This window comes from Rhinatrema bivittatum, chromosome 4, assembly GCF_901001135.1.
Source record: "Rhinatrema bivittatum chromosome 4, aRhiBiv1.1, whole genome shotgun sequence".
NCBI classification, from domain to species: domain Eukaryota; kingdom Metazoa; phylum Chordata; class Amphibia; order Gymnophiona; family Rhinatrematidae; genus Rhinatrema; species Rhinatrema bivittatum.
In genome coordinates this window covers 471173429-471197451 of record NC_042618.1, presented here as the reverse complement: position 1 = coordinate 471197451, position 24023 = coordinate 471173429, and the positions used below count along the sequence as shown (strand labels likewise).

The 24023-nt window shown below is 47.3% G+C and overlaps 1 protein-coding gene across 5 annotated transcripts in view; it reads left to right on the top strand.

The window, feature by feature from the left end:
* Positions 1-24023, top strand: part of AGBL3 (ATP/GTP binding protein like 3) — a 279448-nt gene that overhangs the window by 8302 nt on the left and 247123 nt on the right. For all 5 annotated transcript variants that reach the window (XR_003856022.1, XM_029597245.1, XM_029597246.1 and 2 more), the window contains exons 2-4: positions 2148-2227; positions 16968-17028; positions 20082-20267. Coding sequence is in view for 4 of the 5 variants with exons in the window: in XM_029597245.1 (XP_029453105.1) it covers positions 2156-2227; positions 16968-17028; positions 20082-20267 (319 nt within the window). In the remaining variant the exon portion in view is untranslated. The remainder of the gene's footprint in view (positions 1-2147; positions 2228-16967; positions 17029-20081; positions 20268-24023) is intronic.

The window sequence follows — 24023 nt, the reverse complement described above, 5'->3', positions numbered from 1 at the left end:
GCTCTCCCCAGACCCGAAAACAAAATGGGGAGAAAAAAAAAACTATGCACTCCCCTAATTTGCTCCATAAGACGCCCAGACGCAGAGCCGGTTTAGCACAATTTTTTTTTTTTTTAATTTTCCCCCTCTGAATCCTAGGTGCGTCTTATGGTCAGGTGCGTCTTATGGAGCGAAAAATACGGTAAATAAATAAATATAAGATCAGCATATTCTTAGTACTGCACAAATCCTGTGAATGGGAGAGAGAAAAACTGCGTCTTATTCCACCCATCATTTGGGGTGTTTGCCATGGCTGGAAATGTTCCCTGTCCTTGTTTATGGGTCTGGCATGCAGGCTCCTGGGAACAGTGGAAGCTGGTAGATTATGGCGTTTATATGGCACTTTTAGCAAAGTGTTTTTATAAAATTTGATACATGAATTTGGGTGGCACAGTAATAAAAATTACAAAATAGCAATGAAAAAAAGAAGGGATAGTTTAAGTAGTGGGGGATGCAGCCAAGCATAGTCAATCTTTGTGTGCAGGAGGCTTTGAGAACTGGTGCTTGTAAGTTTGACATTTTCCCAGTTGGTGGTAAAGGTCCTCACATATCTTATGCAACAGGACGACATGATTGAGCCTCTCGCTGTAGCAGTGCAGCCTAGTATGCCTCTGCATTACTAAGGCTGGAGCTCTCAATGAGAGATGCAAGCAATGATGATTTTCTTAAGATCAGGGCCAGCAGCAGCCTTCTCCTACCACTCTGGCTGCAGTGGGGAAAAGGAAGCAAATCTCCTGCAGTTCCAAACAGTTCCAGGTTAGCATCCTAGCAAAAACTCAGCACAGGATGTAAGGAAGCTTATCAGACCAATGTCAGGTATACAGGGCTTATAGGATAGACGGAAACTAATCAACAGTAAACAAAGCGGGGCGGATTTTAAAAGGGTTACGTGCATAAGTTATGCGCGTAACCCTTAAAAAAAAAACCCCTGTGTGCGCCGAGTCTATTTTGCATAGTCTCGGCGGTGCGCGCAAGCCCCGGGATGCGCATAAGTCCCGGGGCTTTGCTAGGGGGTGTGTCGGGGGGCGGCATGGTGCCGGCCCAGGGGTGTTCCGGGGGGCATGGCCGAGGCCTCCGGTCCAGCCCCCGGGTCGGGTGATGGCGCGCCCGCGGGCCACCGGCGAGCGCGAGTTACGCCTTCCTCGAGCAGGCGTAACGTTTGCAATACAGGTAGGGGGGTTTAGATAGGGCTGGGGGGTGGGGAAGGGAGGGGAAGGTGGGGGGAGGTGGAAGGAAAGTTCCCTCCGAGGCCACTCCAATTTTGGCCTCGAAGGGAACGGGCAGCGCACGCAGGGCTCGGTGTGCGCAAGGTGCACAAATGTGCACCCCCTTGTGCGCGCCGACCCCGGATTGAAATCCGGCGTACTTTTGTTTGTGCCTGGTGCGCGAACAAATATACGCGCTCTCGCTTTTTAAAAAAATGAACCCAGTATTTCTTAGATTTGGTAAACTACAGGGTTTTTTGGGTTTTTTTTACACTTTCTAGCTCTTATTCCTTTGCTCTTTTTTGGTGACCCTCTGACTGATGTATCCTGAGTATCTATGTAAACTGCGTGTGACAGACCACAGGTCAGCTCATTTTGGGCGTGATTCACCTGTAAAAACTGCCTTCTGAAAATCAACGGGGGGCGGGGGGTTGTGCAGGGCAAAGTACATGCAAAACCCAATTCAGCGCAGACTTTCCTCCACACACGTAGTTGGGGGCAGAGAAAACATTTATGTGCATACTTTGAGTTTTTGAAAGTATGTGCACAACTGTACATGCAGAAGGCTACACCTGCTTGGAAACGGGAGTCACTTTCCGCACATATGTCCACGCGCACACTGGCATTATCTGGGAATTTCCAAAGCGGACTTACGCACAGAATTCACTTCAGAAATTCCTCCATGGGCTGCTGAGTATTCCCCTCCCTGCACATACTCCCCTCAGCCGATACAAAAACATGACTAATCCGTGCATCAAGAGAGAGAGAGTACATAATTCCGATGTGCAGATCAGTGATAGTAAATGAAGAGATGCACACACACCAGATGTGTATATATATATATATATAGAGAGAGAGAGAGAGCGAGAAATAATTTATAATGTATGCATATTACTTTTACAGTATTTGTGATGATTATGTCTGAAGACTCTGATAAAGAAGATCAGCAATCAAACCACACAAGCAGTGATGATTCGGAGTCGGTAGGTTTGAGTTCAACATTTGCTTTATTTGCTTTTATGTGACGCTTTATGGTGCCTTCTCCAGCTTTCCAGCTTTATAAATACCCTTTAGAGAGAGCTTGGGCTCCTTTCAGTGAGATTCAGGCAAGTTTCAGTGCTGCTGGGAAAGAAACTTTCAGCTGTTAAATTACTGAAGAGTAGCATTTTATTATCTTGCAGAGAAAGTAAACTGCTAATGTGCCCCTTTGTGAAGGGGGCATTTCACACATTTTTATTAAAGTCACATTATAGGAAATGGATACAGGAAAGACTGGACTGAGGCTTGCAAGCGGTTTTGATACTGAGCTGAAGGTCACTTTTTGAAGCTAAACTTCTAAGCAGTGAGGCCTCTTGCTCTGCAGATTTGTACAAAGCCCTGAAGGATGTTGAGCTGGATTGCGCAGTGGGCTGTGTGCGCCTCTTACTTTGTCACTAGCATTACCTCCCTCTATCATGGCAATGGACCATTCCACTGTACTCCGTTTGGTGAGATTTCTCAGAAAAATCAAGCAGGCATTCATTTTGCTTGACTGTGTGCACAGCATCTTCCAGCACCATTCAGACTACAGCAACCGCATTTTCAGGATAGGGAGATCAACAGGAAGAGTCATTTTCAAAGGCATTTCCACAGGGAAGACAGTGCGTTATCCATGGACTTGGCTTGTTATAAAATTGTCTGCCTAATGTGTGGCATATATGTGCTGTATGTGCATACATTTCTCTGAGGACAAAGTTTCTCTGAGTCCCCACACAAAGGTGACATCAGATGGAGTCCAGCACGGAAAATGTCCGTCCAAGTCTCTAAAACGTTGTCTAAGCCTCTCTGAGCATGCTCCAGCATGCATTATACCACGTGGCCATGCGGGATCCCCTCAGTTTCTTCTTTTCCATGGAGCCTGGTGTTTTGCAGTGAAGTTTGGTGGCTCTATTGTTTTCTCCTTTTTAGGAGTTTTTCGGTGTTTTTGCAGTTTTCTGCATAGGATCAATTGGTCAACATGGGGTCCCCCCAGTTCTCCCCTCTATCAACTTAGCCAGGGTTTTTGATGTTTTTGATAAGTTTCCTTTTGTAGGCGATCCCCTGGGGTGGTGGTGCCCTCAGTGCCCACCAGCCATCAAAGGCCACAGCCATCGATTTTTGACATCGCATCCCTTTTCTTTTGAGAGATATATCACGTATGCCTTCCTAATCACGGGAGCTACTAAGAGGGGGTTTTCCAACATCCTCATCAGCAAATCCATAAGGATCTCATACATTGAGACTGCCACAATCTCCTTAGGAGGCTCCATGTACTGGAGAATATCCAGCATTTTATGCCGGGTAATGCAAATGAGATGGCTTCCGCCATCAACCTGAGAAAGCTTGTGAAGGCTAAAGAGGTTAAGAACATAAGAGGTTAAGAACTCTACAGCTTGGAGAAGAGATGGCTGAAAGGAGATATGATAGAGGTCTATAAAATAATGAGTGGAGTGGAATGAGAAACAATTATTAAGGTGGACTTGGGGAAATTCACTGCTTATCCCTGGGATAAGTAGCAAGGAATCTCTCTGCCGCCTAGGAATTCTGCCATGTATTTGTGACCTATATTGGCCACTGTTGGAAACAGGCTACTGACCCAATCATGTTCTGGTGGAGACTTCCTTCTGTCATTGGGAGGAGTCTGGTCAGAGGGAAGGCCATCCGATACATCATACGAAACATCTGAGGAGCCTTCCCCCAGGAGTCAAAGGGATCATCATCACTGTCGTCGACAGGGGATGGATCCCAAGGTGCTCAGTCCTCTGCCAGTAGTATGGGAACCTCCTTGGTTTGCTGGGTGGACCTGAAATCCAAGGACGCCCCTACCATCAGAGGAGCTACCTCCTCCTAGAAACTGGGGATGACCACACAAATGGTCTCTGGACTAGGGGGTAGCAAACCAGATCTTCCACCTTTGGGGACATCTGGACATGGATCTGTTTGCAGCCCTTGGAACAAGAAGGTTCCTCAGTTCTACTCCATGTATAGGACATATGACAAACTGGCTTCAGACGCCTTTGCCCTTCATTGGGTCCAGCGTCTCCTATATGTGTATCCTCCAACTCCATTGGTGGTGAAGACTTTGTTGAAGCTCAGGGAGGACAAAGGGACTATGATTCTCATAGCCCTCTGGTTGACCGAGGCAGATCTGTTTTCCACTCCTTTGGAAGTTGTCCATCCAGAAACCAATTAGACTGGAGACTTCTCCATATCTCATCACCTAGGATTGGGAAGGTTGTGAGATCCAGACCTCCAGGCTCTGTTGCTCACAGCTTGGATGTTGAGAGGTTGATTTTGCAATCTCTCAATTTCTCAGAAGATGTGTCTCATATCCTCGTGGCTTCTAAAAAGCCTTCCACCAGAAAGTCTTAAAGAATGAAGAGGAGGATGTTTTCCATGTGATGTGAGCAAAAGGCCCTAGACCCTTTCTCTAGCTCAACACAAAAAACTGCTTGACCACCTTCTGCACCTATCTGAAGCTGGTCTGAAGACCAACTCAGGATTCATCTGAGTGTGATTGGTGCATAGCACCATGGTGTGGAGGGTAAGCCCTTCTCTGTACAGCTATAGTTGTACATTTCATGTGGGGTCTGCTTCAGTTGAAGCCTCTCCTAAGACCTTCTGCTGTGTTATGGGGCTTCAATGTGGTGTTAGCTCAGCTGATGAAAGCTCCTTTTGAACAGCTGTGCTCCTCTGACCTGAAGTACCTGACCTAGAAGGTCGTGTTTTTGGTAGCGATCACTTCAGCGTGCAAGGTCAGCAAACTCCAGGCCTTAGTGACTTATCCACCTTACACTGTTTTTTCATGATAGGGTGGTCATGCATCAACCTATCATCTTAACTGGTCCTTCGTCCTACCAACATTTTATTCCCAAGGCCCATTCGCACCAATGCGAACAACCCCTGCACAGTTTGCACTGCAAGAGAGCCTTGACCTTCTGTCTGGAGCGGAAAGAAGCCCACAGACAGTCTACCCAGCTTTTTGTTTCTTTTGACCAGAACAGCTTGGGGATCGCTGTTGCCAAGCAGACACTTTCCAATTGGCTAGCAGATTGCATTTCCTTTTGATATGCCCAGGCCGGATTGCGTCTTGGAGGTAATTTCAAGGCTTACTCTGTTCAAGTCTTGGCAGTGTCGGTGATCCACTTGCTAGCAGTCCCCATGGAGGAGATTTGCAAGGCTGCGATGTGGAGTTCCATCCACTAATTCACATCAATTACTGTCTGGATAGGGATAGCCAATGTGACAGCAGGTTTGGCCAATCTGTCCTTTGGAACTTGTTTGAGGTTTAGAACCCAACTCTGTAACTACCTAGGGACCGTTTATTTCTGTTCAGGCTGCATCCCTCCTGTTACCACAAAACGTGTTTGTTGTGCGACCAAAATGATAAAGGGGATGGAACAGCTCCCTATAAGGAAAGGCTAAAGAGGTTAGGGCTGTTCAGCTTGGAGAAGAGACGGCTGAAGGGGGATATGATAGAGGTGTTTAAAATCATGAGAGGTCTTGAACGAGTAGATGTGAATCAGTTATTAACACTTTCAGATAATAGAAGGACTAGGGGGCATTCCATGAAGTTAGCAAGTAGCACATTTAAGACTAATCGGAGAAAGTTCTTTTTCATTCAACGCACAATTAAGCTCTGGAATTTGTTGCCAGAGGATGTGGTTAGTGCAGTTAGTGTAGCTGGGTTCAAAAAAGGTTTGGATAAGTTCTTGGAGGAGAAGTCCATTAACTGCTATTAATCAAGTAGACAGGGAATAGTCACTGCTATTACTGGCATCAGTAGCATGGGATTTACTTAGTGTTTGGTTACTTGGCAGGTACTTGTAGCCTGGATTGGCCACTGTTGGAAACAGGATGCTGGGCTTGATGGACCCTTGGTCTGACCCAGTATGGCAGTTTCTTATGTTCTTATGCCCGTTGGCACCTGTTTTGTTGGTTTCCTTTTTTGTTGGAGGTGGCCACTAGTTGCTAGGGATTCACCCATGTGTGAGGACTGCCATCCTGCTGTCTTCCAAGAAAGCAGAGTTGCTTACCGGTAACAGGTGTTCTTTGCTGATAGCAGGATGAGACCCGCCTGCCTCCCCATGGAGTTCAGTCTCCACGTTGTAGGTTTTATTCTTCATTCTTTTATTCTTAATTCTGTGTCATAAGACTGAGGAGACCTCGCGTGAGGCTCGGTCAAAGTTCAAGAAACTTTGACACAAGTTTTCCAGGCCGTGCTCCTTCGGATGATGTCACATGTGTGAGGACTGATATCCTGCACTCCTTGGAGAACCTGTTACAGGTAAGCAACTCTGCTTTACATGGACTGAGCAGAAGCCTTCCTTGGGGCTGAGATGGGGAGTGGTTTGGTCTTATGATCATACTTTTCAATTTTCAATAGCATGATGGTAAATGTCCTTGAAAATGTTCGGTATACAAATTAGCAGCTGTAATTGTGTGCAGGTACATTCTGTGCAATTTTTTCAGAGTCAGTATATGTGTGAAAGTTTGCTTTAAAAATAGGTATATCTTCTCTGTGTTTTATTTTACGAGTTGCTACAAAATTTTCCCCATGAAATCTTGAAACTTAGGGATAAAACTTAAGGATCCAGTCAAAAATGGGAAAAATGGACTTTGGCCATTCAGAGGGCAATTTTGAAAAGCCATTTACACAGGTGAATGGAAATTATCCCTTCTTCCCATGGATGAAAGTAGCGCCATGCCCACTTTTACCATTGAATGGAGGCATTCCTAGGGATGGGGGAAGGGAGGGGATGTAGCAGCGCACAGTGTTTAGAAAAAGTAGACACCAATCTGCCTGCATATGTTTTCCCTAGGGAAAATCCGTGCAGAGTTTGTGGGGAAAGATACCTGTGGACTCTCATCTATCTGCAGATATCTGAAAATGTCCCGAAAATGTAGGGATCTGTCTGTCTGTGTGAATGTTATTCCGACCATTTACAGAAGCCATATTATCAGGATAGGGATTTGAATATTAAATAACGTCTTCCCATAAAATGTATGGAACTAGCCCAACTTGAAAAATAAACCCTCAAATGAATTGCTCTGCAGTTCTTTTCTTACTTTTTATACGTCTATTTTTCAAGCACCTACAAATATTTGGTTCATGGCTGCCTTGTAAGTTAAGCTTCCCAACGGAGCAAGTTCTGTGGCTAGAGTTGGTGGATAGTAGTTCACTGTTGGAGTTCAGCTCCTAGGCTGGCTGGAGGTCCTGCGGAGGCAGGATTCCCAGCACCTGGGGGAAGGGAGCCTTAGCTATCATGTAACAGTGACACCTCGTGCTTGGCGCACACTCGCAGGCCGATGCTAAAATTCTGTTATGCGTACAGTCCGCGGCAGACCCGCGGCACGGCCCTCTCACCTCTCTGCAGTGACTCCAGCTCCTGGTTCCTCGTCTCTGGCGGCGGTAGGCTGCCAGCTCCGTCCTCCGTGCCTCCGGCTCACTTACGCTGCTACTCGGCGATGCGCCCCTCCCTAGGAGCGCGCATCACCTATACTTAAGTATGGCCCGTGGCGGGAACCGAGCCGCGGCCCTGGATGATGACGTCAGCGGAGCACCGGTACTTAAGCCCGGGCTCCGCTCCCTAGTTTTGCCTTTGCAACAGGTCTCTTTGCTGGTCAAGTACTCGTTGCCTCCTGAGAGATTCGTCTCACTCCCGTGTTCCTGTTCCTCGCTGTTCCTGGTTCCTGACTCCTTGCTTCTACGTTCCTGCTCTTCATCTTTCCTCGGATTGCCTACTCGGACGTTTACTTTGCTTTGCCTGACCACGTAGTCAACTCTCTCCAAGCCTGGACCTCTGCTTTGCCTGACCACGCCGTCGACTCTCTCCAAGCCGGGACCTCTGCTTCGCCTGACCATGATGTCGACTCTCTCCAAGCCCAGACCTCTGCTTCGCCTGACCACGCCGTTGACTCTCTCCAAACCTGGACCTCTGCTTCGCCTGACTATGCTATTGCCTCTCTCCAGACCCAGACCTCTGTACTGCCTGACTACGCTGTTGCCTCTTTCCAGACCCAGACCTCAGCATCGTTTGACCACGCTTGACCATCTCCGTGTTCAGACCTCAGTCTTGCATGCCACTGCTTCCAGATTGCCGCCAGCCTGACTCAAGCCTGTTCTTTGATGCCTCTTCAGCCTACTTCCTGGACTTGGTCTATTCAGGCTTTGGCTGCTCTTGCTCGGGCACCCCCTGTCTGCCTACGTTCCTCTGGTGCCCGGGTCTCCAGGATACTACCTTGTCCAGTGTAAGACTGTACCATTTCCCTTCTGCTGTCTCTGGGCTGATCATGATCTCCTCATTGACGAAATACAGAGGCCCTCCTAAGTCCAGCTGGCCCCAGCACCCAAAGGCTCAACCCGCGGGGAACGAGGGCTGGTATTGGTGAAGCTCCAGCTGGCCTCTGTTCATCAGCCCGCTCTACCTGCTGACGGTGGGAATGTCAACCCCACTTCGGCCCAAGGGTCCACCTCCGGTGCAACAGGTTGCAAAGGCCATGGACTCAGCAGAGCTGCGTGCCCTCCAGGCCATTCGTGGCCTGGCATCCAAAGTACATGAACAGAAGCAGTTTCTCGAGGCACTGGCCTCCTCCATTGAGCGTCTCCATACCTGCTTGATGCCCTCACCAGCAATCTGGTTCCAGTACCGGCTCTTTCTCATCCACAGCCATCATCTTCTACGCCTCGAGCCATGTTGGCCCTACCAGCGCCCCTGCACTTCAACGGTGACTCCAAGCTCTGCAGAGGGTTCATCAACCAATGCTATATGCAGTTCGCTCTGCAGCCCTCCGTCTTCCAGGACGAATTAACCAAGGTCACCTTTATCTTATCTCATCTTGAAGGGAAGGCGCTGGTCTGGGCTTCTCCCTTGTGGGAACGGTCGGACTCCCTCCTAAGCGAGTTGTCCCGGTTTGTGGCTGTGTTTCGACAGACCTTTGATGATCCAGGGCGGCACACCGTGGCAAGCACTAGTTTGTTACACATTCGTCAAGGTCAAAGAAGTCTTTATGACTATACTATTGAATTTCGGACTTTGGCTTCTGAACTCGCTTGGCAGGAAGATTGCCTACGAGCTATCTACCTGGATGGACTTTCCCCACAGCTGAAGGATGAGATGGCTGTATGGGAGCTCCCTTCCTCTCTTGAGGACCTTATAGACTTAACGTGCCGAATTGATTATCGTCTCCAAGAGTGTCACCGGGAGAGTCGGATGCCCAAGAAGCCCTCTCGGGTTCGATCCCGTTCACCACCGAACACCAGCCCTGCCTCCGGTGGGGCCCCTATTGTGGCCAAGACGGAAGAGCCCATGGAGCTGTGTCGTGGGCGGCTGACCCCGGAAGAGTGCCTCCGGCGGAGACAAACCGGTCTGTGTCTGTATTGCAGAGCACCTGGCCACCATTTACAGACCTGCCCCGACCATCCGGGAAACTTCCTGGCCTAAGTTCAGTAGGGGTCCCGAACTTGGGTGCAACGTCTCTGGCCCCTCAATTGTCTGTACCGGTCACCCTGATCTGGGACTCCCGGTCCTTTCCAGTCCTTGCTCTGGTGGATTCCGGAGTAGGAGGTAATTTTATCCTCAAGGATCTAGTTCAACTCCTAGGTATAAAGACCCGTCCTGTGGAGACTTCCCTGTGCATAGCTTCTATTTATTGGGAACCGTTACCTGGTCGAATATTCCTCACTACAGAGCCAGTTCAGTTATGCACTGGCGCTCTCCACACAGAAGAAATTGAATTACTAGTATTGGAGAAATCCATTCATCCGGTGGTCTTAGGACTACCCTGGCTCCACATCACTCTCCCCAATTTGATTGGGATTCACTTCAACTGGTGGAATGGGGTTCCACCTGCCACCAGTCCTGTATACGTAAAGTGGTTCCGCCACCTGGTTCCTTTGGCTGCCACTTCTATGCAGATTTCGAAGATGTATTCTCCAAGCAAAAAGCAGACCTTCTCCCACCTCTTCGGAGGTTGATTGTCCCATAGACCTCCTACCTGGGACCACGCCTCCCCAAGGGCGTACCTATCCTCTGTCTCTTCCCGAGACAAAGGCCATGACGGAGTACATTCAAGAAAATCTTGTGAAGCGATTCATCCGCCCCTCTACGTCTCCTGTCGGAGCAGGATTCTTTTTTGTGACCAAGAAGGATGGGTCTCTCAGGCCGTGTATCGACTACCGTGGCCTGAATTCCATTACCTGTAAAGACAAGTACCCTCTGCCACTGATCTCGGAGCTATTCGATCGCCTGCATGGAGCATCCATATTCACCAAGTTGGACCTACGCGGGGCGTACAACTTGGTATGAATCCATCCTGATGATATTTGGAAGACGGCTTTTAACACCAGAGACGGTCATTATGAATACCTGGTGATGCCCTTCGGTCTCTGTAACGTGCCTGCAGTTTTCCAACGAATGAACGAACTTTTCAGAGATTTGCTGTATACCAAGGTTGTGGCGTACCTGGATGACATCCTTGTCTTTTCTAAAGATCTGGCCACACACCGCACTGATGTCCGTATCGCCCTCCAATGCCTTAATGAGAATCACTTATTTGCAAAGTTGGATAAGTGTTTATTTGAGAAATCCAGTCTGCCTTTCCTTGGGTATATTATTTCCCATATAGGATTCTCCATGGACCCTGCCAAGTTAAAAGGAATCTGAGACTGGCCACAGCCCGTGGGTCTTAAGGCTCTCCAGCGGTTCTTAGGATTCTCAAATTACTATCACCATTTTATTCCACACTATTCAACCTTGGCCGACTCTCTGACTGCATTGACTCGCAAGGGCCAAGATACTTGAAATTGGACACCGGAAGCCATCACAGCCTTTCACCGCCTTAAAGAAGCTTTTCAGGCTGGGTCTTGTCTTCATCACCCTGACCTAAACTGCCCCTTTCAGGTAGAGGTGGATGCCTCCGCAGTTGGAGCTGGGGCGGTCCTGAGCCAATGCACTGCTTCTGGATCCATAGTTCCATGTTCGTTCTCGTCTGTGGAACAAAATTGTAGTATCAGAGATCATGAATTACTTGCCATCAAACTGGCTCTTGAAGAATGGCGCCTGTGGCTAGAGGGCATTCAGAACAAATTCATAGTATTCACTGATCACAAGAACCTGGAACATTTGAGCCATGCCCAACGTCTCAACGCCCATCAGGCCAGATGGGCATTATTCTTTTCCAGGTTCAACTTTGAACTTCGTTACCGTCCAGCTGAGAAAAACCTCCGGGCAGATGCCCTATCATGCTCTTTCGAGCCTGAAAATACTCCGGAAGAACCCAGCCATATAATAGATCCAGCTTGTATTTGCTTGTCCGCTACTAACCCAGTCCCTACTGGGAAGATTGTTGTGCCCTGACGACTCTGAGAAAGAGTCCTCCAGTAGGCACCATGCCATCGACTCTCTCCAAGCCCGGACCTCTGCTTCGCCTGACCACGCTGTCGACTCTCTCCAAGTCCGGACCTCTGCTTTGCCTGTCCACGCCGTTGACTCTCTCCAAGCCCGGACCTCTGCTTCGCCTGACTACGCTGTTGCCTCTCTCCAGACCCAGACCTCTGCTTTGCCTGACTACGCTTGACCATCTTTGTGTTCAGACCTCAGTCTTACTTGCCACTGCTTCCATATTGTCGCCAGCCCTGACTCAAGCCTGTTCTTTGACGCTTATTCAGCCTACTTCCTGGACTTAGTCTATTCAGGCTTCGGCCTGCTCTTGCTTGGGCGCCCCCTGTCTGCCTACGTTCCTCTGGTGTCCGGGTCTCCAGGATACTACCTTGTCCAGTTTAAGACTGTACCATCTCCCTTCTGCTGTCTCTGGACTGATCATGATCTCCTCATTTATGACATACAGAGGCCCACCTAAGTCCAGCCAGCCCCGGCACCCAAATGCTCAACCCGCGGGGAACGAGGGCTGGTATTGGTGAAGCTCCAGCTGGCCTCTGTCCATCAGCCCACTCCGCCTGCTGATGGTGGGGACCCATAGGTCCCTACCTACGGGTTGCATCAACCCCACCTCGGCCCAAGGGTCCAGCTCCAGTGCAACAGATTTAAGTAGATCTCATTGAGTGCTCTTCCTCGATACAATTCTTTAGTCACTCAATCAAAAAAAAAAATCAATCAGATCTGTCTGACAGGGCTTTTCCCTGGTGAATCCGTGTTGTCTCGGGTCCAGCAACCCTCCTGACTGTAGATAGTTCACTATCCTTTCCTTCAGCAGCGTCTCCATTAATTTTCCCATCACTGAGGTGAGGCTAACCTGTCTGTAGTTTCCAGCCTCCTCTTTGCTCCCTCTCTTGTGAAGCGGGACCCCCACTGCTCTTCTCCAATCACTTGGCACCACTCCCGTTTCCAGAGATCTGTTGATCAGGTCCTTCAGCAGACCCGCAAGCACATCTATGAGCTCCCTCATTATCCTGGGATGTTCCTCATCCGGCCCCATGGCCTTGTCCACTTTCAGTTTTCCTAGCTCTTCCCATACATTCTCATCTGTAAACGGAGTTTAGTCTACCCCATCCCCATCTACGTTCTTGTCAACCTGCAACGGTCCTTCTCCAAGGTCTTCTTTAGTGAACACTGAACTGAAGTATTTGTTAAATATTTCCTCCATTTCTTCATCTCTCTCCACACAGTGCTCCTCGTCACTTTTCAGATTCACTATACCACTTCGGACCTCCATCCTTTCTCTGATATATCTGAAAAATGTTTTGTCACCTTACTTTCCCTTTTTGGCAGTCCTTTTTTCTGCTTGACCTTTTGCTTTCCTGATTTCTTTCTTTGGCTCCCTCAGTTTTAACAGATATTCTTCCTTGTGTTCCTTTTTCTGGGATCCTTAACTTCTGTTCTTTTTGCCTTAATTTTAACAGCCACTTGCTTTGAGCACCAGATCAGTTTATTTCTCCTCTTGCTCTTCTTTACTTTCCTAACATATAGATTTGTTGCCCTTGCAATAGCTCCTTTTAATTTGGCCCACTGTTGTTCCGCCTCACCCATTTTCTCTGTCTTCCAGTTCTTCCTCCAGGTACGTCCCCATTTTGACAGAATCCGTATTTGTGAAATTCAAAACTTGGGTCTTTGTGTGACTTTTCTATATCCTAGTTGAGATATCTAACCATACCATCTGATGATCACTGGTGCTCAGGTGAGCCATTATCCCCATTAATGAGCACTAGATCAAGGATCACACCTTCCCTTATGGGTTCCATTACCATTTGTTTGAGCAGAGTCCCTTAAAGGCATCCACTGTCTCTCTACTTGTTGTAGATACCACAGATGCTCCAATCCACATCTGGCAAATTAAAATCTCCAACGAGCAACACTTTTCCCTTCTTTCCCACCTTTTGGATGTCCTCGATCAGATCTCTGTCCAGTTCTTCTAGTTGAGTAGGAGGTCTGTAGATCACTGAGAAGTATGCCTGAACAGAAAACCAACATGGAGAAGGAAATCCCCAGAAGCCTCTGCTTTTCTTTGGCCTGCCTGGGCTGAATGGACTCTGAGTGACTTTCTGAGCATGACTTACAGAATGTCCCTGGATATCTGTAGAGGCAGGCAAGCTGGCACCAGACAGGTGATACCTATTCATAGGGTCACAAAGAAGAAACCACAGGGGAGCTTCAGGTACTATTCTCAGGAGTTTGTAATCAACACAGCTACAGACGTGTTGATTGTCTTGACCAGTAAAGATTTTAACAGAACAAAGAACCATCTCGAAAGCCATGGTAAATGGGCTACACTTTCCTAGTAAACCAATCAGGGATAGTTAGGGATGATCTAATCATGCATTTGACATCACAACTTATGTAAATGATTCTTTGGGCAGTCACGCAAGTCTAGAAGCTTCCACAATATTGAATGTTATCTATAAAAGAAGGATCACTTCCTGTATACGAGGAGATGCTGGTCAGTTTGTCAGACAAAGGGCATTCAGTACCCAGCATCTCCCGAGAATACTTATACTGATTAATAAAAATACATTATACTTTCTACTGAGTCTAAGTGTTCTTGTATCCCTGGCTATAAGCATAGAGTGTGCTTTACATCACACCAGTAAAAAATGAAGCACCATCTTCTTTTTTTTGGACAGTCTTCGTCTACATGGAATTTCCATGCGTTGGGCGCTGTTGGGTACACATTTTTTTATGGTGCGTATTTTAGGGCGTGCTGGTCTCCTTGCAGCATTGGATGCTATTCTTGCATGCCTAAAACACGCACTCAGCTGGGAGAAAACCTGTCAGGAAGCTGTAATCCTTTGCCAAGCATTGTCAGCCACATAACTGGGTTTAGTAATGGAGGAGGAAACCTAGGCGGTCGCACATGAAGGTGGAGTGTGTCCTAGTCCTGGGACGTGTTGGTCCTGACTGAACTGGAAGCTCAAAAAAGAAGGAGGAGGAGGAGAACTACCAGACAAAAAGGAAAGAAAAGGAAGTGCTGTAGAGCAAAGTCCTTAACCTGTAACCAGAGTGAATGGGCCTCGTTCTAGCTGCTTTGAGTGAATCTCATATTCAAAAAGGCAGGAACTAAATTCAAGGAATAAAGCAAGAAAATGCATGGGTTTAATTTATTGTTTATGCATTTCAGTGTGATAATGGGGCCGTTTGGTTTATGCATGAGGTATTGCATTTATTTTGCACTTGGCATGCTAATTGAAGGTACTGTTTTATGTAATCTGCTGTGCAGCCCTGGATTTTTCAATAGGCACCCATTATGCCTGTGCCTAAAGAGGCAACCGTTTAGGAGCAGCAGGCTGGCTAAGATTTGCTGCCTTCCAGCTCTGCCGAATCTCATTCTGTGGAGAAGAGCCCTCTGCTACCCTGTAACAGCCCCTTTCAGGCAATGCTCCCTCTAAGAATTGGGTTGCTATGTGCAAAAGCCCTGTCAGCACTACTTTCTTTCATTCAAAAAGCCTCTCAATTTTATGCTCTCAGCAACCCAATCCTTAGAGGGAACGTTGGCAGCAGCATGCACACAAACTTTCTTACATTCACTAACACACAAACACTCTTCCCTATTCACTCGCATACTCTTTCTCTCACACACACACTCCGTCATGCCTCTCATTCACTTCCCAGACTCTCAGGCTCACGCACACTCTCTCCGTTCTCCTCCTCTTCCACACACAAACAGCAGTAGCCTTAGCTACGACCCGGCAGCAGTGCAAATATTATACCGTGCCCTAGAACCTACTACTCCAAAGCCCTTCAGAAACGTGATATATGCCAGCAGAAATACTGCAGCTCAGTTACACGTGCAGAACACAGACAGACCCCTACCTAATCCAGAATAAGGGACTACAAGTTAGCAATAGAAGAAACAGGCAGACAAAACTAAAATGGAAGGCCCGAGAAACCAGACTCTGAAAAAGGGAATACTGAAGAAATACGTAATGCACATTCCCCAGGGAGAACATATGCCAAGCACTAAAAAAGTCAAAATCAATTTTTTTTTACCTTTTGTTGTTTGATCTTATTTTTGTAATTGGTTGGTCCCAGGCTTTTCCCCCCCATGTTCCCATTCTTGTTTTTTCCCCCAATTCCTTTTACAGGGTCTCTCTTTTTTTTTTTTTTTTTCTGTTTGTTCTTTCTACACCTGCCTTCTTTCCTTCCTCCTTCCATTCACACACACTTTAACAGTCACACATCCCCCACAAATAGACTCTCATCCAGCCACATACACACTCAGGCTCTCACCTAGCCACCCACCCACCCACACACACCCCCCCTAGCTCTCACCCCCATACCCTGGTACTCATGTACACACACACACACACAGGCACTCACCACTCTGGCTCTCACTCAGTCACACACATACAGGGCCTGCGCTTCACCTTTGGCCTCCAGTGGGATGAGGTCCGCTGGCGGCCACTGCATTCTCCTTCTCTCTTAGGCCACCAGTGGGATGGCATCCACTGGCCAATTTGTACGGTGGGTGGCAGCAGGAGTCACGCTTATCCCAAAGTCATTTCCTGCTGCCGCGGGGCCAGGAGCTGACGTTCGGATAAGTGTGACTCCTGCTGCCTGGAAGGGGGTGTACGGAGATGTGATGCCACTGGTCAGACTGGGCAGCTCGATCCAATGATCACTGTGCGCGGCTGTGAAAAAAGTTGTGCGCGGCCACCTACCTGCGCAGCTTAGAGGGAACGGTGGGGGATTAAAAGCACCAAAAGTGCATAGAGGGTGGCAAACTGGAACCAGGGAGTTGCTGATGGGGGCCAAGAGTAACAGATAAGTATGAGGGAAAAAAAAATAAGTGTGAAAGCTTGCTGGGCAGACTGGATGGGCTGTTTGGTCTTCTTCTGCCAACATTTCTATGTTTCTATGTTTCTAAAATCCTAAGTCCTTCTGTTTTCTGAGCAGGATTTTAGTGTGGAAAAGGGAAAATATTAAATTAAAGTATAGCAGGCAGAAAAAGATCGAGGCAGTTGTTCTTCATTATGAGTTATCTGTAACCTTCATTTAAAGTAAGCCCCATCCCTTCTTTCACATCCATTCACTCTCTCTCCAGACCTGTATTATGGGTATGGGGGCTTTAAAAGCCTTTTATTAAAGTTGGAACAATGTAAGTTTAGCAAAGGGATTTCCAGCTCGTGTCCCGGCAATGAAATCAAATGCAGGGCAGTCTTCTGCTGAATTCCTGCGGGGGGTTATCCGGTTTGCCTGAGAAGGCCCTGTTCCCCATTCTAGGCAGTGAGTAACCTGTATTTCTTTCCTCTAGGATACAGATTTCTACATCCCATTTGTGCCAGCAAGCCCCCGGCGCTCTCCGTTTTACACAGGTCAGAACACTTCTCCTTCTCTCTTCTTATGGTACTGTCTAAAAGCAAAATGCCTGGGATTCTGTCAGGAGCAGGCATCAGATGATAGGAAGGGCACCGTTTAGCGATATCTGCTCTTTAAAACCTCACCCTGAATGTCCTCATACATTTTGCTGTTCAGCTTAGTGTACAAAAAATCAAGAGGTCTATTTTCAGTCGCTGTGGGGCTCAGCTGGTTAGCTGGATAAACATATCCAGCAGTACAGTCATGCTGCTGAATATCCCCAGCTATCTTCAAGTTACCCGGTTTATTTCTAACCGGCTAACTTTAGGTCAGCCCTACTGGCCGACCAGAGTTAACCGCATAGGTGAAGCGGCTAACTCCACATAACTTATGCAGCTAACTCTGGGGCACCCGAAACACCTGCCACCCGTCCCCAGAACGCCCCCCTTCTTATCTGGATAAGGGCTAAATATAGCTGGGTTAGCCATTTAGACGGACAACTATTACGTTATCTGTCATAATGGCTTTTGAATATCGACCTTGGAATTTTGAAATTGATCATTTCTGCTCCGAGAGTCATAGAGCAGCCATTCATAGTTGACCCAAAAGTTTATTTTAGACAAAAGGACCTTTTATTCCTTTGGAGGGCCCCACTCTCATTTACCTGATGTTAAAAGTTTGAAATTTGGAAAGGTATTCTAGAACAGGAATTCTCAACCCGTCCTCTGGATATATCTAGGTCAGGCGAGTTTTCAGGATATTTATGATGAATATGCATGAGATTCATTTGCATACCGTGGAGGCGGTGCTTTCATTAGGGATATCCTGAAACCCTGACTGGCTAGGTGTATCCAGAGGACTGGATTGAGAACCCCTGTTCTAAAGGATCATCGTCTGGTCACTCTCCCTCGCATTTTGCCTCAATAATCTCATTAAATGCAAAGACCTGGACCTTTTTGAAGGCATGGAGAATGATACGATGGATAGGGAGAAAAAGAGAGCAGTACAGAACCGCAGAAGACATTTACAATACAGCTTCCGGGCCTTGAAAAGCAGCTAAACAAAAACAGGGATGCACTGGCAATAGTTATGTCCTCTTTAATTGCTGGCTCACTACAGGTTTGAAGCAAATAATTACCGCAGGGAAGAAAACTTCTAAGAGAATACATTTTCTGTGCATGAAATCGGAGCACAACAAAATCTGGTAAATACAGTACATGATAACGCAAATTGGGTCTGTGCATATAGCGGGTAATTTTGTACTAATGTGTAAAGGGAAAGGAAACGTCCCCTCACACATTTATCCCTAGTTGTTTACATGGCAATGAGTTTGTGAATGTTTTTGAAAATACCGAAGTATGCACATCGTTCCAACGCCCATCCCAGCCCCGCCTGCCCGCAGAATCGCTTCCAGCTACTGTGGGGAAAAGTTCATGCAGAGAGGGCGGGAGGTTTTCTGAAAGCACTGAAAACTAAGCACCACAAAGTCAAATAATAAAGAACCACTGCTCTCTGAAATGAATAGACTTTTTAGTATAGCACACTGAAAGCTCTCTTCTGCCTTCCCCTTTGATTGAGAGCGACAGGGAAAAGATGAAAAGCTGCATCCGCAGATAGAGCCCTCAAAAGTCTGGTGGTGACCAGGGATGACCTTAGGTCACACTGATCCAAGACTTCCTTATGTTTCATGCTGCACAGCAGAGCCTCGTGGATATTGGACACAACAACCACATATTCCTCAGTGGCAGGGAATTGGCAACATGGTCTGCAGGGTTGTGCCCAAATCAGGTCATGTCCGCTAAAACGTGTGGCAGGATTGAGAGACTGGGTCAAAGAAATGAAGGAAGAGGGTCTAAGGTTTGGTTTAGGTTTGAAAATCTGTATATTCATCTGGATAGAGGAAACAGAAAAGGGAGACAGCAACACTCATTTGGATAAGGAGTAATATCCTTCAGGTGATCAGGCTTGTATGTCTGACAGCTGGGAGATATCCTTAGCTAAAGCACTGTAGGCAGGGAAACTGGGCAGATGTGCTATCATCTGCTATGTTACTATCTGCCTAAAGCTACCAGGTCCCCCATGTAGCTCCTAATGGAAATCATGTGATCATTCAACAAGACTGGGTCAGCTGACAGCTAAGCAATAGGAGGAGCACTGTGCAAAGGCTCTTCTGCATGCACTCGGGAGCAATAGGCTACAGTGCAGCTGTATAGACCACAAAGCAACCAATCCAAGAGCTTCAAGCCCTGGGTGGGCCCTCACGTTAGTGCCTCGTCTCTCACGCCCTGACATGCACAGAGCTGAGGTAGTCATAACTGGGCCAAATTAATACCCACAGAATGATTCATCTAAATATATCCACGAGGCAAAATTTAGAAGCAGGCAAATTTTCTAAGACATTGATAAATTGGGTTGTCTAGTAAGAGGAAGGAAAGAAGAACTGAGCAGTTCTGAACACATTGTAAAGAGGTAAATGTTTTCTCGTTCATTATCCATCAGTATACTATGTTATAGGAGTCTCTGCTCCTGAGCACGTACAAAGCAGCACACAGACCCCAACAGGAAGGAGCTCTGGATTCATGGTTTCGTGTGTCATACTTCTGCTTTATAGCTGAATGATTAATGTGCTTTCTGGTTCCTCATGTAGTGCTCATTTAATACTCCCTTTAAGCGGAGGGTGATTTATAGGCTCCAGCATTGCTGGTGCATTTTAATAGCGTGACACTGATAACATTATATCCACATGGACTGCCAATTAGCTACATAGACTATAACAAACTCATTTCCCAAACGGTGGAGAATGATTTGGAAGTTTTGAGCTAATGACCATAGCATATGGCACTTAATGCCACCTCCCATCTTCTTGACATTTGCAGTGTATTATTGTGTTTGTCATAAAAAAAAAGTTCAAAAGAATGAACCATTGTGATGATTTTTTTCTACAATAGTTCTGCTGATGTGACAGGGATAAGTGACTGTAGCATTTTTATAGCACAACCTTCATGGAAGACTTGGCATATGAAGAAAGTGGATGGACTAACAGCCTTTGTCATTTGTTCCTGTCTCTTAGTCAGCTCTATCTACAATGGGCACTTCCAGCGCACAACGCAAATCGTGTTTGAACATCACTTGGGAAGGCAGATTCCTCGGCTTCGGGAGCCACGAGATCTCTATGGTGTGTCTTCAGCCGGCTCTTTGCCTCGGCCACGCTGGCCGTACGAGTGTGAGGTGATCAAGGAAAAGATCTGGCACATAGGTGAGTCTGCGCAGCCTGCCAGGTCCACACTGGACTCAGAACAGAAATGACCCAGTAGGTCCCTGCTCACCAGCTCAATTAAATTAGAGCTGCTCCAAAAGCAAAGCAGGGAGTTGCAGCAAGGTTGCTAGTGTAATTGTTTTGGAACTATTTGATGTTCTTTCCTGTTACATACTTAAAAGTAAAAAAAACCCAAAACACTGGAAATTTGCATCAGAATCTAAGATGACAGGCACATATCCTGCTGAGCTTGTACAGTTAGCAAAAAGAAGGGTCAGATCTGAGGGCCTGACAAACGTTCCACAGTGCTGTTTGGGTATGTGAGAAAACTCGTTTGATTATGTGCAAACAAATGCAGAACAACAAACTGTGATGTTAGTGGCCATGAGATTCTACATCTCTCTGTCTATACGTACTTCTTTATTTTTTTAACAGCCTGCACCGTAGAAGAGATGTGATCCAGGGGACCAATGGCCCAATCCTGATTCACCTTGGATACTGCATGAAGCTTACAGATAACCTGTAGGCAATGCTATAGAATTGTTTGGGTTTTCAGGAGGCTGGGTCCCAGAATGCTTCAGGGCTCCTTGTTAGGCTCATTGTCTGTCATCCAGTAGATTATAGACAAAGCACTGGCAGGTAGCCATTACCAGCTCTCCCAACAGAGGCAATCGAAGGGCAAAGGAGAACATCCCAGAGATTTTATGTTAGGTTTTTTTTTTTTGTTTTAAAGCAGAAGTGGGGAGGGGTGGTCTTAGAGCAGAGGGATGCTTTAAATTGAAATACAAGTACATCATTGTACTCATAGGGAGCAGAGGCTTCTGGCAATGCTAAATTACATTAGACTCTATTTGCCCTGTCAGATTGCTTTGTAATATAGAACGGGAGATCACTGTAACCATACTTACAGTGTTGCTCTAGTTTGTGTCTTGCTCCTGCAGGACATAGGCCTGACTTCCACCTCCTGTTCATCAGGTCAGTTACAGCTGAACCAGAGGCAGAGAAAGGAAGTTACTGATCTTGGAGTGACACCTAATGGCTAAAGAATAGACAGAGAAATGTGCATGATTGCAGCAGACTGTGGTTTCAGGATCACTGCAGTCAGCACTTCTGCACCTTGTCTGACATGAGTGGCTATTTAAGCAATAATACCAGAGGCCTGTCTGGCTTTCTGAAGCCATAAATGACTCCCTTGCTGTACCAGAACTGCTTTCCTCAGCAAATTTTGGTATGAGGAAAATTTCCAGCAATAAGACATGACAGGGTACGATCTTGTTAAATTACTATTGCACATACCTATTTGTGTATAATTACCCTGCAGTGCAGGCTGTGCAGCATCTTAGTGTCAAATAGATGAACACAAAGGAGACAAAAAAATGCCAGTTCATTTTTTTCTAGCTGAACAGATGCTATCAGATATTTTAAAGTTGATTGATAATGCAGTTGTTTGGATCTTCCATCTGCTGGGACCTGCTGGAATTTGTAATAAACCAGCTGGGAGAGATCTGGGCATGCATTCTGGCTGTTGGGGATATCTTTTGTTTATGCTTGGAGTTGATCTGGGGGACTTTAATCAATATGAGTCTAGTACATGCAAGTATTTAATTGGAACTCGGTGCTGAAACAGCACTGGTAGGAACCAGGAGGAGAGAGAAAAAAAGGGAGGAGAGACTGAATTTAAAAAAAAAAAAAAAGATTTGGACAGGGTGAATATCATAATTAGACTGGGTTAATTTCTATTCAGTTTTTGTACTTTTTTCATGTTGGTGATGTCTGCGGATACAGGTTTCCCTTGGCCCTTTATTCTGCTAACTGTCTGAACTGTCAGAGGGAGGAGGATGTTAAAGGGGCAGATCCTGTAGTTTGATGTTGTAACCAAAATCCATTGGGTGTTTGGGACAGTATGAAACTTCTGTCCTTGGATGAGGAAAGACTCTAGCCTATGTTTTTAAGCAGTAATGGACTGTTCCCTGTACATACCCGGATCAGTCCAGACGCCTGGGCTTATGCATCCCTGCCAGCAGATGGAGACGGAGAAAAAACTTCACTGACACTGCTTCATAAACCCTAGTGCCACCTGCATTCCTCCATATTTTCTCTGTCTCCAGCAGATGGCACAGGGTGCTGAACCTGCAGTTCCTGAACATAGCCAGATCAGTCTGCTAGAGGTGGACGGGCTGGGGGGTTGTTACCCCTTTGTGAGCCTGTCTGTGTGCCCGTGGGGTGTACATCTGGTTGTCCAGATCCCTCCCCTCATGAGGCCACCCAGGCATCTGCAGGCTCCCTGGGGATTTTTTGGTTCCCCTGTTCCTGAGGCTACCTGTTCTTTTTTTAATTCAGGTTTTTAGGTCTCTGTGTACTTTTGGATAAAGTTTGATTAAAAAAAAAAAAAAGAAGGCTGGTTCAGGCAGATGGCAGCACATCTCTGCGGGCGACTTTCCCCCTTGGTTTCCGGTAAGATCAGCTCCGTGGCGAGGGAGGCACTTTATTTTGGAGTCTTTCCTCTACTTTTCTGCCTTTCCGTGTGGCGATTCTTTCTTTCCTTCCCCCAGCATGACCCCGAGGTACCACCTGCCGAGCCTGTGGCTCGGCGCGCTCGCGTCTTAACAGGGCCGGCCTCTGTGCCGCTTGCTCGGAGGGTGGGGAGGGTTCCTCTGGGGCTCCTCCATCTGCAAAGTGACGTCGATGTTCAGGTGATTCGGCGGCTATTTTAGGCCGCGGCTCTGTCCGGGGTGCTGTTTCTTCCTCCAAGGGCGCAGGAACTGTGGCCATTTTGGATTTTTTGGTGGCTGTTCCTGCGCCTTCGGGGAGAGTGAGGGAGGGTCTGCCGCATTTGTCCCCAGCTCGTTCCGACTTCGGGGCCGGTTGGGGGGGGGGGGGGCTGGAGGGTTTGAGAAAATCGCACGTCTGCCTGGTGCTGCCACTGGCTCTGAGGGGGCTGGGGCTGTAATAATGTTCTCCCCGGAGTTTGTCTTGTTGCTACATGAGGCCTTTTTGGCCAGTAAACAGCCTGACCATGGAGTCACTGGTCATAGTTTCTTACATACCCAGATCTGTCCAGACCAGTGGGTTATGCACTCCCACCAGCAGATGGAGTCAGAGAGCAAAGCTTCGAGGCACTGGTATCCCAAGTGTGCCACCTGCAGCTCATCAGTATTTCTCTGACTCCAGCAGATGGTGGTCTTGTATACTTACAGCTCTGTATGAGATGGATTTTTCTTGCTCCCTGAGGTGCTAGGTTCAGTGTCTGGGCCATCCCTCAGGTAGAGCCGGGCGAAAGGGGGTTGGTTACCCCTGGCGGTGCTAGCCCGTGTGGTTTCAGGTCCCCTGATAGCCAGGGGACTGGCTCCCTCAGCAACCTGAAGGCTCCCCCTCAGTGTCTGTGGTACAGGGAATCCCTTTGGGGATTTTTTTCTATTATTCTTAGCTTAGGCTTTATTTTTTTCTGTTTCTAGAAGTTAAAGTTTTTGTGTAAACCCCCCCCCTCCCCCCCAAAAAAACCAGCTCCAAGTTCCCTGTTCACCATGGCTCCCAGGGTAAATCAGTCTGCCCGGTGGTGCAGAGCCAGGCAGACCCCTGAAGAGGAGGGGAGAGTGTTTTAGCCCTGGTAAGAACCTCCAAGGACGTTTTTAGGATCCCTGCCTTATTTTTACTGCCGTCTCCGGAGCTATTTTTACCATGGCGGCCATTTTGTTTTTTGTTTTTTCGACCTCCCACGCAGCTCCCCAGCATTCCTGAGGCTGATTTTCATGGCAT